The 18,234-nt window shown below is 46.9% G+C and overlaps 1 protein-coding gene across 2 annotated transcripts in view; it reads right to left on the bottom strand.

Moving 5' to 3' along the window:
- Nucleotides 1–18,234, bottom strand: part of LOC142563140 (uncharacterized) — a 94,251-nt gene that overhangs the window by 58,495 nt on the left and 17,522 nt on the right. For both annotated transcript variants that reach the window (XM_075673686.1, XM_075673685.1), the window contains exon 2: nt 10,075–10,167. In XM_075673686.1, coding sequence (XP_075529801.1) covers nt 10,075–10,138 — 64 coding nt within the window. In that variant the 5' untranslated portion in view covers nt 10,139–10,167. The remainder of the gene's footprint in view (nt 1–10,074; nt 10,168–18,234) is intronic.

The raw sequence follows: 18,234 nt of genomic DNA, 5'->3' as shown, positions 1-18,234 counted from the left end.
ACTGCTGCAGAGAAGTCATCCAAACAGTGGTAACATGGCAGCGCCCATATACAGCACCGGCCACCCGCTTCGATCCGTGTTCGCGTTTGTTACTGATACTCCGTCGTGTCAGCAAGAAACAAGCGGCAAAATCCATCATCACTCAGGCTCATGTCAAGCTGAAGTCAAATCATGAGGTATGTGCTATTGTAATTACTGAGATCGGCTGTTTGTTTTCACTCTGCTAAGACTACAGACACGGCAGCAAGCGGTAAGACTGGGTTGATTTCTAGTTACCTAGTGGCGCCAGAGCATTAGCATTGGCGATGCCTTGACGAAGCAGAAAACTATAAAAGCCTAATTGTTCACAGCATCATTTATTTACTACCCCGCTCTAGCATCGTGCAGGATGATGGTAGTGAACAAACTCCAATTAGACGCCAAATAGACGCCGAGTAGACGCTGTGGCGCAGGTCAATATTTGTGAGGGCATTCTTACGTACTACTTCCTAAGGAGGCTGCAAGGTAACTGCAGGTAAAGCGTATAAAGTGAAGCCCTGCTGTCTCATCCATCCGGCTTGCCATTCCGCCCTCAGTGCTTTTTGGCTGTGTCACCGTTCTACAGCTGAAAAATTACTGTTCGTGTTTATGTACAAGCCCAGGCTATCCATAGGGCCCTGGAAAGAACGGACCGTCATGGCGTTCTGTCCTCCACGTGTGAGCGGCCAGCGGCTACAATGACCTCCCGTTAGGAGGTACCGAGAGTAGCTCCTCAGGATCAAACAGAGTTCGTTGTCTGTCTGTCTGTCTGTCTGTCTGTCTGTCTGTCTGTCTGTCTGTCTGTCTGTCTGTCTGTCTGTCTGTCTGTCTGTCTGTCTGTCTGTCTGTCTGTGTGTCTGTCTGTCTGCCTGCCTGCCTGCCTGCCTGCCTGCCTGCCTGTCTGTCTGTCTGCCTGCCTGCCTGCCTGCCTGCCTGCCTGCCTGCCTGCCTGCCTGCTTGCCTGCCTGCCTGCCTGCCTGCCTGCCTGCCTGCCTGCCTGCCTGCCTGCCTGTCTGTCTGTCTGTCTGTCTGTCTGTCTGTCTGTCTGTCTGTCTGCCTGTCCTGTTTATGTATTTTCTCAGTAATTACCGATGGGAAAACCGCGCGAACAACCTTGATGTGTAGGCATGACACGCCATTTTCTTCTGCTAAGCATGAGAATTAGGAGTGTCCTACATGCAGATTTTTGCAGTTAGTGTTTATTACACAAAGGAGTGCGCAGTATACAAGGTATGACTTAGTGCCTTAAGTGAGATAATTTTACTGCTATGCATTGCATTCGTGTTGAAAGAAAATTCGTATTGTTGGCTCATTTCACTTCGTATATGGTTGAGAAATAGGCCTTACTGGGAAGGTTTTCTATGTGCTGTTGCAAAAGCTGACTACCTTCTGCTCACCCTTGCCACCGTTGCTCAAATTGTGGCCACGTGCAAAATAATGTGAAAATGTGTATTTCGTCTTTAGTGCAATGTTATCTTTGTTTTACCATGTCTGCTTTTTTCATTTTGTTCAGTAATAATGAACACGGCACTCATTTTTTAATGTTTTATGCAGGTATATAAGTTCCTGTTGTTTTGTATGGCTTTCTATAAAGAAATTTGCCAGTGAATTTTCGGTTTCCTTAGTTCTCATGACAATGTCATACACGTCACCCAGTTTTGTGCAATATCTCAGTGCATATATCAGAAGCCCTTCTACATTTTGGTTAATATGGCATTATACAAAAAATGTTTATATATGTGCGTGCATAAAACGGCCTTCGCGTTTTATTACGTTTTATTTTCTTTTTCGTTATTTCACTGCTTGTGAACTTTTGTGTTGTCTAATAGTCATGCAGCTATATGTTTAATAGTCGTCCAGCTCGACTTCTTGCGCAGCTTCGCGAGGGCGAGTGCCCCCGCGGCACTCGCCGCGTCCGCGCGGAGCATCCAAGCTGCTGTCCGCTGCGTCGAGGGAGCGGAACATTTCCGATGCAACTGCCATCCAAGTCAGGAACGTCTCCTTCATGGGGACACGTACAACGCTCGAAGGCCGCACCCTGAGCATGGATACCACCGACATGGAGCAGAACAGCCCTGCTGTCATGGCGCGCCCCTCGGGCAAGAGAACGAAGGAAGCTACTGGCCTTCCATCGGATGAATATGTAGCTGCCAGCAGCCCCAAAAAAACCTCGATCATCACAAGGCCTGGTCGCACGACCGACACGTGCGTCTCCGGTGTCGCCAACAACATCGTGGTAAAAAGTGGTCATCAAGCCTCGTCGTAGATATGACATTTCCACTCTGCACAACCGTATCATTCAAGCGGCCCAGGACCCCTGCCTCGAGACTTCCCGCTTTCGAGGTTTCGCTCTACACAAACCTACCAATACGATCTCAATATGGGTGTCTGCTATGGCACTAGTTTATAAACTAGAAGGACTGCAACAAATACAAGTCTCGGAAGAATGTGTAGTTCCAGTCCAGGCGCACCTCGCCAGTGGTACCGATTGAGGACGCTACGTGGTTAATGGAATTGGCCTTGACGAAGAACCCGAGAGGCTCCTGCAGGAACTATCGTATCTGACACACAAGGTCGTGGCTGCTCGCTATCTAGGAAGCGCTCGTACGTGGCTAATCGTGCTTCAAGGTCCTGATTCTCCACCTTAACATATCCTGTATTACGGCTGCGTACTGCGCCCGCGTCCGTTCAAGCCTTCCGTTCTGTACTGCTACTCTTACTTTAGACGGGGACACATGAAATCATCCTGCCCCTACCCACCCAAGGACGACACCATGGAACCTGAACCGTCAGCGTCGTTTAGGTGCGGCCTATGCCAAACAAACGATCATGACATCATTTCCACGACGTGTCCTACGAAGTCGAAGGCTTCAAAGAAGGCTCGAGAACGCCATTCTCGACACCCAGCAAGGACCCCTCGAGATTATTTAATGAAACAAGTCCCTGTGTACAACCGATACGCCGTTCTGGCCTCACTCTAAGAGGACGCTAGCCAGGTGACAATAGCAAGCACAGCGACAATGATGCATCCACTCCTACATTTCGCGCAGCTTTTAGGTCGTCCCCTTCCCGACCACAACGGGCATGGAAATCGATAGAAGACACGACGCTTCCTTTGGCAAACGAGGAGTTCGAGATCGGCGCTCGCCTGCCCACCCTTGAAAAGGAAATCCAATGCCTCAAGGAACGCCATACAGTGCTCCGGCGTCGCCTTGGCGGAGCGCGGTCGTCGCAGTCGTCGTACATGTCTAGTCCTGCTTATATGGTAACCAGGCATCTGTATGGTACGGTATGAATAACTTTATTTAGGTCCTGAGGGACCTAAATAAAGTTATTCATACCATAGTGTCGAAACCACTTTCACGCCAAGAACTCTTGCGCTTCATTGTGCAACAGCTCCAGCATCTCACCTCGGTTCTACAGGCCAATCTTATCCTATTATGGCTGGTACGTCTTCACGTGCGCCAGAAGGCATCTTACAGTGGAACAGTCGCGGCATCGCGGAGAAGGTAGGAGAGGTGCGTCAGCGTCTGAGATATGGGAAGCTGCGTCTTTGGTCTTTACTGCTTTAAGAATCAAACGGCCTGCCATCCATTTCAGGATTTTTGGCATACTCATCGCCTTCAATGTTGCTACGCCCGATTTCCCTCCAGGAAAGGCTGCAGCTTGTGTAAGATGCACTCTTCATCAGACCCACGTTGATATTTCATGGTGGTGCAATTTATGGCAAGAAGTCGTGGCCGTATTGGTTTGTTTCCGACGCACGGACGGTAACATCGTTTCGTACCATGCCCGCCCCATCAGCGGTCGTGCGGCTCGGTTGTGTCTCGGCTGGTTGGCGCACCTACGACACAAACATCTTGGTTGCCCCATTATGGGAGCAGGAGATTTTGACGTGCCCGACGTCACATGGGGACGCGCTATTTCCAGTTCGCGTGGTACGTGTGTGCTGGACACATTAATGGACGGCCAATTCACTCTGCTTAATAATGTGTCAGTGCCTACTCGTCGGCGTGACCACCCTCGCGCGCCGGCACACTCAACGGACTTATCTTCACCGGGCTCGGAAGGACGACCGTCCCGTGGTCATGTGAACCCGACTGCTGGGGTAGCGACCATCATCCCATTTACCTCGGCTCATCTTCGGACGGAACAGGCCACCGCCACCGACTATGTCGAGTGGTGGACTGGGATCGATACAGGGCGGTATCAGAAAGCAATGTATCCAACTCCATCCGGGACCTGTCCCGTTGTCTTAAGGCGGCATTAGTTGATTAATTAGTTGATTAAGGCGGCATTAGCGTCGTGGGTTGATGAATCGCGAAGCGCTCCTGATTTCCACCTTCTGCCCCTCTGGGCATCGCGCCTCCAAGCAGAACTTGCACGAGAACGTGACCCTGCATCAAATACCCTTCGGTTAGAGGCCCAATGCCTTACTGCAGTAGCTTGGCGCCATGAACACTGCTTAGAACGTGGTCGCTGGATAGACTGGTGCTCTTCTCTCGGACCTTCGTCGTTCTATGCCTCTATTAGGCGCACCTTCCGTGGTCCGCGCGCTCCTGAACCCGCAGCCTGCGCCCTGTTAGCATCGGGCCAGACAGCAGCAGTATTTGCAGAAACTGTTGCCCACACGTTTTTCCGGCATTAGACAAAACGCCTTCTCCTTTCGGTGTTCAAAAATGCCATCCCGCGGACGCAAGAACGCCGCCTATACTCTCCGACATTGAGGGTATGCGAGCTGTCTTCACTATGGCGGAATTTTTGCGGCAATGGACCTGTTGAAGCCATGTAAGGCACGAGGACCTGATGGCATGCCGCATGAACTTTATAAAAACACGGAAGGCAAGGTTCACAAAGTGCTGTTGGGGGCCATAAACAAAGTTTGGGCTACAGGAGTTATCCCGGCTTCTTGGCGGCATGCAGAAAGGTCCCTATTCCCAAACCCGGAAAGCCCCAAGGTAATATCGCTCATTTGCGTCGAATCGCACTAACCTAAACGTTAGGCCAGTTGATGAAGCGTTCGATCGCGACACGTATTACATGGTGGCTCGAGCAGTACTCCTGGTATCACCCTGGCCAAATCGGGTTCCGTGCTCATCTAGGCGCAGAGGATGGCCTTGCGTACCTATCTCGTATGGTTCTTATCGGAGGCCTCTCCCGAAGAATTCGCACCATTCTGGCAATGGATATTCGTAGAGCATATGACCATGTGAGTCACGAAGCAATTGTCGGAATTCTCCATTTATCTTCAGTTCAGTAGCCCTGTCTGCAAAGCAGGTCAGTTCGTCGCAAATCGCCGTGTCCCACAAGGCTCTGTGCTCGCACCAGTCATTTTCGATATTGCTCTGCTTCCACTAGCTTGGTAGCTAGCGACGATATATAACGCACAGTACACAATGTAAACAGATGACATCAATGTCTGGTCAGTTGATCCTAAAATCTGCCACCAAGAACAAGCGCTCCAAGAGGCCCTAAACGTGACGCACAACTGGTGTGTTCAAATAGGGCTTCGAATTTCCAAAGACCAGACGACGTACATGTCAGTAGCGAACAAGTACGAGCGCCGTTTACTGGCAGTCCGGCCTCTTCAGTTAACTCTGCATCAACAACCACTACACGAGGCTTCCACTCTCCGTGAAATCAATTCCTCCGGATCTTGGGGACCATGGGTCAAGAAAGCAAAGAAACATGCCACAGAAATAATACATTTGACACGTCGAATTGCGAAGACATCTGGCGGAGCGAGCACAAACATGGCTCGCCTTCTAGCCCGCTCTGAATTGCAACCATGACTCGTCTACATAGCCCAGTTTCATCACCACACGAAGGCACAATGGGCTCGCCTTGAGGTCATTAATATCGAAGTTATGCGGGCCATAACGGGATTACCACGTATCACACCGTTGCCAACCCTACAGGCCGACTCCCAACTCAACACTGTCGACGAACTCGTGCACCAACGTCGATGCGTGCGCAACCTAAAGCCATGAAATTTCTGCTCGGCTGCTTCACTGGCCCGGTACATGGGACACGAAATAGACAATCCAGCCTCTACGAGACCCGATGTGGCTCCGTGGAAGAGGGCACAATTAAGTGACAATAAGTTTCTTGGGCGTCTGTATAGCCCGGTTCCTCGCTAGGCGAATGCCCGAGTGTCTCGCCATCGTCGCGCCGATAATAATCAAGACCATGTGACTCTCGTAGCAAACACTGATGCCAGTGTTAATGGCACCATGATTCACAAAGCCCTCATGTGTCCATTGACACCAGAGGCAGGCCAGACTCACTCGTATGTTGCCGATCCTGTACTACCGACCTATCTTGCTGAGCTTGCTGCCATACGAGATGGCTTGGCCGCGTTGCTGCCTACTGTCGAAGCTGCTCGATACTCTCAACTCATCATTCGCACAGACTCTACTCACGCCATCCACGACATATGTAGGGTATCTCGGTCCACTCTATTCTCAGACAGTATTCACCGTCTTTCTGCCACTACGAATATCCTCATACGCATACAGTGGGCGCCTAGAGCAGCCCTGCCGGGTCTCCTTGAAGCAGATATGCCAACCCACCCACAGATTACAACATACCCACTTACACATTTTCCTGAAGACGCCCGTGGATGACTGATCCGGGAAATAGAAAACCTCCGACGTACCACATGAGCTCTTATACCTCCGTGTGGGTCAGACCTCCCTGGTTGGTTAACCCGCCGAGAGGAGGTTACGTTAAGGAGGCTACCTGTTGGGGTCGCGCTCACCCCGTCTGCGACCGCTGTCTGACCCAATAGCACCATGGTCCTTTGTTAATTTTGGCATCTGTTACAATAAAACTTATTGTATAATCTTTAGGCACAAAACCCGTAGCCCTACTATTTATTTATTTATTTATTTATTTATCATACCCTCAAGGTACGGTTGTACATTGCAGAGGGGAGGGGCAAAGTAAGTAAATACAGAGGCAATCACAAAATAAGGAGGGAAGGCAAACAACATGGCAAAAAACATCGTATACAAAACAAGAATGGTAAATAGAAACTTGTGAGCGTGGCAAAAATACATGGCGGAACAAAATAAAGAAAGGAAAGAACATACGATATAAAAATACAAGCAATAATGTAAAAACAATGGCATAAAAGCAGTTATTATACAGAACAAGCAAACGCAACAATTATTTATAACATGAAGCTTTGAATTGTGCTTTTAAAGTTATTGGTGTCAATAATGCTTGTAAGTAATGCGGGTAAGTTATTCCAATCTTTGCTCGTTTGGGGAAGAAATGAGTATGAAAAGCCGACGGTGTTGCAGTGCGGAATGTTTACCTTTTGGCGGTGGTCTATGCGAGATGAAATGTATGGTGGTGGTTGGACAAAGATAGAGCGTAAATATGTGTTATGGTAGTAGATTTTATGGAAAAGACATATGCGAGATAGTTTTCTACGGGTTGATAACAGCGGGAGGTGAAGGAGAGCTTTCATGTTAGTGACACTCGCAGTTCTTTGGTAGTTGGTGAGAATGAAACGGGCTGATCGATTCTGTATTAACGCGATAGCGTTAAGGAGCTCGTGTCGCAGAAAAGCCGGTGTCGTCGGCGTCGGCGTCGGGTGTCGGCGTCGGCGTCCGCGGCGTTGGCCGTGAGCGATAAATCATGGCAGGCACTTCATAAATAAAAAGCAACTTCCAAGATGGGCTGGGTGGGAATCGAACCAGGGTCTCCGGAGTGTGAGACGGAGACGCTACCACTCAGCCACGAGTTCGATGCTTGAAAGCGGTACAAAAGCGCGTCTAGTGAATGCGGTGTTGCCTTAGAAACGAGCCGTAGAAAGTTATACTGCGGTGTATATCGGTAATTATGAGCATCTAACTTACAGAAGTCGCATTTACACGAATAGCGAAGTACGTTTCCGCTACATTTCTTCTGCGCTTACCACACACGCAGAGCCATCTTGCGGCAAACAATAGACCCCCTCCTCTCAATGTACGGCGCTGCCCCGACAGGTGGCGCGCCGTGCGCGCATTGGGGCTGTGCGCGGACCGGTGCCAGGCGCCTCGCGTCCCCGACTACCTCTCCCCTGACGACGCTTCGCCGTGCTCCCACACGGGTTGCAGAATCAAGCGCCGTTCCTTTCTTTAGATTACTATCTATCTCTCTGCCCGTGCCGATCACGACGTTTGGCTGGCGTAGATCGTTTCCCCCTCCGAGACACCGAGTTCTTTGCTTCGTTCCGTTTGTTCAGGCGCGCGTGTCGTTGCCGCGCCGAACGCTGCGTTGCTCGACGCTCACCGCGTGATAGGTGGGCGCAGAGTCCGATGCGGGGCGCCTCGTAAGTGATCACTGTCTGAGCGCATTGTCTTACACCCCTTGGCGGGTCGACGGCAACGCTGTCGCGTTCCACTCTTGAAGGCGAAGCTTAAGCGTCCTCCAATTTTATTGCCTCTAGAGAGTGTATGAGGGTGTCATGACCGGGGTCCCATACTGATGACGCGTACTCTAGTTGTGGGCGAATGTAAGTTGGGTACAATAAGAGTTTTAGTGATGATGGTGCTTGAGAAAATTTTCGACGAAAGTATCCCAGCGTGCGAGTGGCCTTAGATGTTATGTGATCAATGTGAGTTTTCCAGGATAGATTGCTGGCAATGTGAACCCCCAAGTATCGATATGACGTTACACATTCTAGTGGGATGTTATTTAGCGTATAGGTGGGGCAGATGACGTTAGTACGAGAAATCCTCATAGTCTTACACTTTCTAATGTTTAATTCCATGCGCCATGTACGACACCACTCATTTATGTTATTGAGATCCTCCTGAATTAGTAGAATATCTGAAGAATTAGTTATTTTGCGATACAAGACGCAGTCATCCGCAAAAAGACAAATGTTCGAGGAAACGTGAGTGGGCAAGTCATTAATATAAATTAGGAATAATAAAGGACCGAGCACAGACCCTTGCGGGACGCCGGAGTCAAGTGGGGCTAAAGGTGAGTTAGCGTCATTAGTGGTTACATATTGAACACGTGATGTCAGAAACGCGCGAATCCAATTAATTACGGAGGGGTCGATGTTTAGAACGCCTAATTTATGAAGAAGCAATGCATGGTTCACTTTGTCAAATGCTTTAGAGAAGTCGAGAAATATACAATCTGTTAAAAAACCAGAATCTAAATTGGCATGTAGGGCATTAGTGAAGAGGATAAGCTGAGTATCACAAGAGAAGTTTTTACGGAATCCATGCTGCATAACTGTGAAGAAGTTGTTATTTTCAAGAAAATTAACCAGATGTGTGTATATTATATGCTCCATAACTTTGCATGGTACAGATGTAAGTGAAATAGGTCTGTAGTTGTGTGGATCATGGGTTGGTCCGGTTTTGTGAATGGGGATTACTTTCCTTTCCATATATCCTTTTATATATATCCTTTCCAGTTTTTCTATCTGCATGCTCATCTGATATATTAAATCCAGAGCATCGTAGTTAGACATTCTATAGATATTGTCGAAAGGAGGAGTCGACCCGGGGGTTATTATTATTACACATTATTTTTCAGGGACCTTATAGATTATCAAACATAATATTGTTCTGCCGCTGGTGTAGGAGGAAAACTGAAAAATATTTTCTGAACTAAATAAGCTAACTGCCACAGAAAATTTACTTAGAGACATGAGAGCAAGCACGCCTCTTCCTGCAGAGAATAAAATTGTGGCGGCCGATTATTTTCGAGTCTCTGAATATAGAGCCCCTGTTTGTTCTGTGCACCGTCGTCCTGTGTACTGTTCATCGCATCTTGCGACTATAAAGGAGGCGCTGGGTAGATTAGTGGAGGGGGGGGATTCCAAGAGAATTCCATCCTGGCTGAGGCCCTGCAGTCGGTGACTGTAGCGGCGGACAGGAGTGTCCACTGCAGGAACTGGTTGCGGATTTGAACTGGATGCTACACTCCACACTGGACTTCCGGGCACAAGGGAGTACCAAGCACCTGGACCTTTATCGCCAGATACGGACAGTACACAGGAAGACTAGTGTATGAGGAGCCCAGCAAGAAAAAAAGACTACTCACCTACAGAATTTCCCCTCATGCAACACGTTGAAAGAAGAAAAAGTGCTGCGCATACCACTTTCATTCTTGGACTCCTTTAGACAAAAAAAAGGCCTGCAAGATATAGGAAAGGGTTTAAGAATGTTCAATAACATCGGAGAGCATAAGTGACACCTATGTACTACATGCCATTACTCTTTCCTTTCTCCATTTTCGTTGTTCCTCTTTTCCTTTCATTTTCGTCTTTTCTTTTTTTTTTCTCGCTCCTTGCTTTCTGCTGCCTTTTGGACCCTCTGGTTATTAGGACCAGTCAAGTTGCTTTTGTAGCAACTTTTTTCCTAATGCCTTGGCACTTTGTACCACTTGTTTTTATGAATAAAGGTATATAATAATAATAAAATAATAATAATGTAAATACGTGCTATGTTTGCTTCAGTTATAGGAAATGGCTCTGGTAATGTTGAAGTCCGTCCTGCTAGATCAATAAAGTGCACCATTGAACGTCAGACGGTAAAGTATTCCTATTTTACTGATGCGTCTAAAATTTAGTTTGATGGGTTCTGTTTTATATGATAATACACTGCCTTTATTTTCAGGCTGTACCCTACAGCCACTATGTGTTAGTATCTGATTCATCTAAGATAACAGCACTCCAACACCATCGAATTAAAGGTGACTTCGACGCCATTTTTTGCACCAGCTGCTCTTCTTTGCAGGGCAAACAAAACTTAAAGCGCAAGAGTAATAAGTACTGGAGACACTAAAGCAGCACTAACATCTGCGATGTTCTGCGAACCAAAGAGAGTAAAAAAACAAACAAAAGTTTTGTAAACAAGTGCACTACAAAATATAGCATGAAAACGCGCATTTAAGTTCAGTTTCGAGACGAGACCACTGATATACCTACACATATCTACTTCACAAGACACAATAACATATAACAGAGCCAAGCGTGACCTCCGCATTTAAGACATGCAAACCTTGTTAATAGAAGGAAAGTGTACTGTGGGGTCAAGAACAAACGTTTACCATATTTGTAATATTTTACAGCGAAGATGTCTAAGGCTAGGTGAAACCGTTTCCTAGGAACAAGGCACGAGAGTGAGCCCAAAACGGAGAGTGAAGGCGCGAAAAAAAAGAACAAATACAGAAAGGACGTCCGTTTCTCCGCATCAATGCCTGGTTTTAGTGGCCACCTGCGTCTGAAACCATGCCTCTGTGACGTAGTCCCTCTACGATAAGGGGATAGAGGCTCATTTTACTCTGACGTTGCCATGGGACATCCGCGAGTGGTTCGTACGTCCGAGGAAAAACGAATGTGCGAGGAAAGACGCCGAAAGCAGGGGCAAAAATGTGAACGTCGATGTTGCGCCGCCGACCCGGCGGTGAGAGAACAAGCACGCGCCAGCGCCGGCGAATGCTACCGTCGACGTCGGGCTGATCGGGCCACCCGAGAACAAGAGCGTGCCGCGACACCGAGTGCAAGAGACGGCGTCGAGACGGCGACACTGACTTCGCCGGTGCCAACGCGAGGCTTCAGAGATACTTTGTGGACCGTCACTTTGTATTGAGATGCCGGATGTGCGACATTAGGCTAAATAGAGCGGTCAAAACTACAACTAGATTCGTGTCCTACTTCAGTCGTACTTATTTTCGGTGAGGGAGGCGGGACGTGAGAAAAGGGAATCGCAGTCACCAGGGTGCTGTCACTCGGCATAAAGAGGGTGCCGAAAGGGCACGCGCCGCGATTCTTCCCGTAGCACGTGCGCATGTGTTGGTGCAAAACATTTCTTTATAACACTGTTGTACGTGCAGTCGTACCGCCCTGCGGCCCAACACAGCTGCGCTCGTCCATCACCTTCACAGAGTGGAATTGATTGATTGATTGATTGAGCAACTTTTATTTTACAGTCCTGCAGAACGCGTATTAGCACGTATTAGCAATGGAGTTTTAATTTTACAGTGAAACTGGTAAGGGCTAGTTCTCCCAGGAGCATGTTCATGTATAGACAACACAAAACATCCTCAGGAATGGCTCCAGCGTCGTCATCTTCCAGAGCTGGGTCGTCGGCTCCCCTCGGCGGTACCGCGCGAACGCGCTCGTCGATGCGATGTGGTGGCACCTGTGTCATGGAGGGCCAGTACAGAGACGCCTTCAACAGCATCATCAATATTGTTTGGTGGTGCAAGAAGAGGGCTTGAGCTTTGCGCATATATAGCAGTTCTTGCCTCGGGACCTGCTCTGCTTAGTTTTTCCGTGTAAGCGATAGAGAGATGTCGACGCATCCGGGAGAGTGATCGACGACAGCGAGAAGGAGAACGGTGGTCAGAAACTGTCAAAGGCTTGGGCGGGGAAGTTCATACTTACCTTTGCCATCTTGTATACCTTTCAAGTTTGAAGAATTGTTTCGACTACTGCTAACAAGGTAAATTCGGGATACGCAGTCCTCCGCAGCCTTTGCAACTCACTACTAAAGGTAGTTTCGGTGGAATGTTCACAGGAGTTTCGGAGCCCTGATTCCAATGAAAGGACACAATTGCTCCTTTAACTATCTTAGATTAGGATAGTTGTAGGGTACTAATTGCTTACGCGCGCGAGAGCTGTGCATCTGACCCATGCGCCTGGGTGACAGTATAGGGTTAACATGTAGAAACTGCAAGCAGTCTTATTCCGTCAATTAATGCGTGAATCTTACAACCCCTCCCCAACCATTTAGAACAGGCTACCTTACTGTAGCAAGAGAAGTAGCGTGGCGTTAAAGGAATTTTAAAAAATCGTCAGTATATCTGAATAGATCGTGTATACGCGGTCCATGTTGCTGAGATGCCAGATCAGGAACAATGCTAGCTAAAAAATACTACTTAAAACTGGTGCGACATACGACTCGAAGAGAGGTAACGGAGAACGGTTGCCTGAAGATAGAGCTCTCGCAACGACAAGAACCTTTCAATAAACATAGAGAGTAGAGCTCAGGAATTCTACTACTGTACATTCCACAATAAAATTCTAAACAGCGACTTTGAATTTTAGTGTTGAATAGAATAAAACTGGTCTTGTGCATCAACTGAAAGGATGGAGCGTTTCCCGATTTTTTCGCAGAAACCCACTGAAGTCCTACTCACTTTTTATGTCAAAGTGGTCGCCTACCTACACCTTCGTCAGGCGCTTTTGAATCATTTTCTAATGTGATGCTGCCACATTAATTTTGCCGCGAAAATTGGCTTGAAAGGAGGCTGAAAGGAGTTTTTCCCATCAGTATTGTGCGTTTTCGCACTTTCAGAATTGCTGCGACAACTTTTAAGGCATGCCCTGATTTCATTATCAAGATTCTCAATATTAAAATCCCTGTACAGCACCGATGCCTTTGTCTTCAACTTCGATACCTTTTCGTGGAGAAAGTTCTCATACACTGCCTGGAAAGATTTCTTAATGAAACAATCCTACTTCATCATCACAAATCCACCCTTTTTGTCGGCTGTATGCCTTTATCCTTTATTGAACGTCTTTATTCGCTCTCTACAAAGGAACGTATATTGCGAAACTTCCGAGTGTTGCAAAAGTAGCTCCCATTGCAAAAATGCATTCGAATATCTCCTGACTCATTATTGAGAAACTGTTCATTCGTAGTAATGCATTGCTTTAAAAAGGTACTTTGGTACTTTGAAGCTGTATATGAAATATTTGAACAAACAATAATGTGCGCACAAATTATTTCAGGCGCCAAATATGTACGCGTCCTCTGATGTTCGTGCAGCTGCACAACTAATACCCCGTTACAGAATCGTGAAATCACCGTCATACCTTTTTAATAGAAGTAAAGCGTTTGACGTTGTCTCATCATGAAATAATACTGCAACAAACAAATAAGTATGTCGCAATTTTTCCCATCAGTATTCTTGTGACCGAAGACAATGTGTGATTATTATTTCTCCACTCTCTGCGTTAGAGAGGTCTGCACTTATCGCTTGGAGGTCTGCACTAGGGCCACTGTTTCGCAATGGTACGGTAATTTCACTCCTAAGCTGCTGCATAAGGAAGGCCTGCTATACGCTGTTGACTTCGCAATATTTTTCTCGAGGACAGATTGGAGGAGTTTATTAGTGCCAAGCACTACTTGGCTTGTTGGGCATTTTGCCGGTGTCCGGCGGTGGTGGCGCATTTATTGGGAGAGACACTAAAATGTAAGTATAGTTGAGTAGGTGGTTATGTGTGGGATCGATGTAGAGTGTATAAAAAGGTCGTAATTTAGGAAAGTGGTTATGTAGACATTCCGAGTTATAAAGCATAATAGATTTGAAACGAAAATTCGGAATGCGATTCGCGGTAGGCGGAGTTTAAGCCATGCCACCGCGAGGAAGCCTTATAGTGAAAGCCAGAGGCGTTACCTCGGCGCCACACCGGCCGGTGTCATTCGCGAGACGAAGGAGCACCTTGTTCGCGCGGCGCGCCTAGCGCTTCATGGCGTCAGGGGAAAAGGCTCGCCTCTTGTATATAAAAGAACGCGCCCTTTGGATCATCTCCATTGCGTGTTTCAATATGGATCCAGGAGCATCTAGCTCGGCGGTGCCTGCGATATCGCGCGGTCGACCGCGAAAGTACGCCACAGTAGAAAAAGCACGGGCGCAGCGCAACGCGGCTCGGCTTGCAATGCAATAAAATGCAATCGCATTTCTCAAGCATGCATCTAAGTAGATTACGGACCATAAGATAATGATCGTTGGCGTTGAACCTCCACTACCAGCAAGGACACCGTCGCCTCGTTTGTCAACGGAGTAGTAAATAAAGAAGAGGTTGTGGTGGTTGTAAATGTATTTCCTATAAATAATTTGGGAGACCGCAACACTTCCGGGGGCTATTGCGAAAGCACTACTGGGAACACACTGGAGGACTACATGGACGACTACTTTAGGAAACCACACTAGGAATAAATATGCGTCGTAATAATTTCCCGATCTGGGACCCCATGTAGATCCCCCAATTAGTTCCCTTTAGTGATACTGTTATATTATTGACGGGATTATGAATAATCGTCTGACTAGTAACATTCAAAGAATGTAGTTAGGTAGTACTATAACCAAGAATTTACTGACGACACAAATATTGTTTTGTGTGTAACCAAGATGTAATTGCTCATTGTCTTTTTATAGATGCCCGGACATGCCATTAACATTTTTCCTTTTTTGTTATGTTACTAATATTAGCCTTCGTTATGCTTATCAGTCGCTAAACACACTGCAGAGGCTTTGTAACATTTTCGAAAGGTTTATATGCGTACGCCTGCCTATATATATTTAAAACAGAATACGTCAGTTATCTCTCTAAAGGCAAAGTTAGTCTTCCTTGCGATTCACTTGCGTGTCCTTATTATACATGATTTCTACGACTATGCTGGTGAAAACACCTGGGCATTTCGTGCAGAACATACCTCGACAGAAGAGTTCGAATTAATATTTGTAAAAGGCCATCATGTCACGGGTGTCTCATTTGACCTAAATCTCCTAAATGTTTGAATTTAGACATTTTACGATAACTTTACTCTGCGTTCTTCCACAAATTCGTATGCTGTTGTTTGCAGGGCTGTGGTGCTACATAAGAATATTGCCTTTAACTTACCATTATTGCTATTTAATCGGATGAGAATAATTTCATTTTCTAGTACAATTTCCAACCACAAATTATAGCAATTGCTTCGTGTTTAGCCTAGAAGGACCCTATATATAGGTTCAAACGATTGGGTTGATTAATTACCAACTGCCTCTTTCGTTATTAACACACTAGAGGCGTATCCGCCTGGCTCTTGCAATGTAAGGCTTGCTAATTGCAATTTACAAGCAGTAGAGGGTCATCGTACGAGGCATATAAACTGAGAACTCGCAAGTGTCACACATGTCTCGAACTATTAGCCGAGAAGCTTGCGGCAAAAATGCGTTGTTTTGCCACTTACTTTTTAAAAAAAACCCCATTTTATGCGTGAAAGCAAGAACTTCACTGTGATGCTTACGTATTTTTTCACTCATATTGAGAATGAACTTCTCGAAACAAGTGCCATACTCAAAATTCCTTCTCACCCTATTGGAAAATCCTATTTAAATTCAAACTGGGTTATACAGGCTTAAACTGGTTTTAACAGGGACCTGTTAGCAGCAAACAGGTATAAACAGGACCAGTTTACACACGAACAGGTCTGAACGGGGTCCCGTTTGGCATGCAAACAGGTATAAACTGGACCAGTTTACACACGAACAGGTCTGAACGGGGTCCCGTTTGGCAAGCAAAGAGCTATAAACAGGACCAGTTCACACACGAACAGGTCTGAGCGGGGTCCCGTTTGGCATGCAAGCAGGTATAGGCACGACCAGTTCACGCAGAAATGGGTCTTAACAGGGGCCCTGTTCGCAACTAAACTGGCTTATACTGGACGCAGTGGCACCATATAGGGTCGCCTGTTTGGCACAAAAGCTGGTTTAATCTGGAGCTTTGTGGCAACCACACTGGATGGTATCATGCATACCAGTTTAATGCTTGAATAGAACTGGGGAGGAACTTTTTTAGTGTTCTACATCCTGACAATTTAGCCCCTAGTGCTAAATTGGGGCCATTATCAAGCTCTACAGAAATTGCGTGACCACCTCGGAACATTCACAGACCAAACTGCGATATGCTAGCTGCGAATTTCAAACCGATTCCCGGTCCTGCCCAGTTGAAAAAGACAACAGGAATTCCTGCTGCAACTACAGAAATTTCTGTTGTACGACAGAAGTTCCTAACGTTTTTGTAGTTGCGACAGACATTTCTGGCGTTACGACAGCAATGCTGACGTCGCAACAGAAACATTCGGTCGCGACGGCCAAGAGTTCTGAAGTCGCAACAGAAGCACTTCCCGTCGCGGCCCTTTAAAATGTCAGCTTCGCATCGGTGGTGTACACTGTACTTTTCTCTTGCGCGGTATTCAATCGTGCTTCTCTGAAGGCGGCAATATTGATAGCACCGACACCGGTATTAAAGTTGACGTGGCCAATTGTTATAATTGTGCCGTGACGACGCGGCACCAGCAACGCCCTACCGGCCTCCTCAAAAGCGGCCGCTGATCAAAATCACACCATCTGCGGGAATGGCTGCGTATCCGCTTTGTTTTATTTGGTAAGATGGGGCACACAGGCCTGTGCACTTACATGTGCGGTTACACTGACACATTAGTTAATTTCCCAGAAATATTGCACAAGCTTATGCGAAGCGGAAAGGAAGTTTTGGATTGTTCCACAAAGTTGCGTGAAAAGCTGTCTCGCTCGGGTCTCATTAATCTGGTACAGCGCTGCCGTGAGAAGCCAGTATTCTGCCGGGATGAAGACTCACCCACGAGTGTTTATGTAGCTATATAGCATTGAACACGAATTATATGCGAGCTCAAAAGTGTAAAGAGCAAGAGACAACTGTCGAAATTAGCAGTAACAACCCTCAGTGTCCCCGGTCACCGTTGTCTACTTCTGAATTTCTTATCAAATATGGATATCGTTACAGAAAAATCGATGGTCTAGCACTCCACGATGTACCTGTCGATGGTAACAACACTTTTGCTCATCTAGAGATGCGGCAGCTGACGCGGTGAAGTGAAAGCGCATCTTGGCTTTTAAAATGTAAATGTAAACAGCAACCCAGACAGCGATTTACACTGTTGGTATAGCTTAAACAATTCAATAGTAGCTATGTTCGGTGTGGTGCAGTTCAAGCAGCCAGAGACAATAGACCATGTTTTTTTAAACTGTTGGGGAGGCGTGTTCTTCTGGGATGTATTGCAGAGGACACTAAAGAAAGAATTTCCACTAGACGCGTATGGCATTCGTTACTTAAGCATAGATAACGAGGACGGGGTGCCTTTTGACCTAATTATGCTCTTGGGCCTCCACTGTATTTGGCGCGCGAGAATGGCGGGATACCATGTTGATAAAGATGCGCGGTCTGCACGAATGTATTTCAGGGAACAGATGCACTGGTTTGTCGCTCTCCATAAGGCGACAGAGGAACCACCTGAGTGGCTCCCAAGAGTAGAGCCGTTGGTTAATTTGCGCGAATTTTGATTAGACTCAGCCAGTACGATACTGGTTGAATACGTGCCCAACAGCAAACGCATGTTGTATCTTGTTTTTTGTTTCGGTGATTGTTTCCTCTTGTAAATAGTTGTG

Source organism: Dermacentor variabilis, chromosome 11 (genome assembly GCF_050947875.1).
Source record: "Dermacentor variabilis isolate Ectoservices chromosome 11, ASM5094787v1, whole genome shotgun sequence".
Classification (NCBI taxonomy): Eukaryota; Metazoa; Arthropoda; class Arachnida; order Ixodida; family Ixodidae; genus Dermacentor; species Dermacentor variabilis.
The sequence above is the reverse complement of the archived record's forward strand: the minus strand, read 5'-3'. Positions and strand labels throughout refer to the sequence as shown.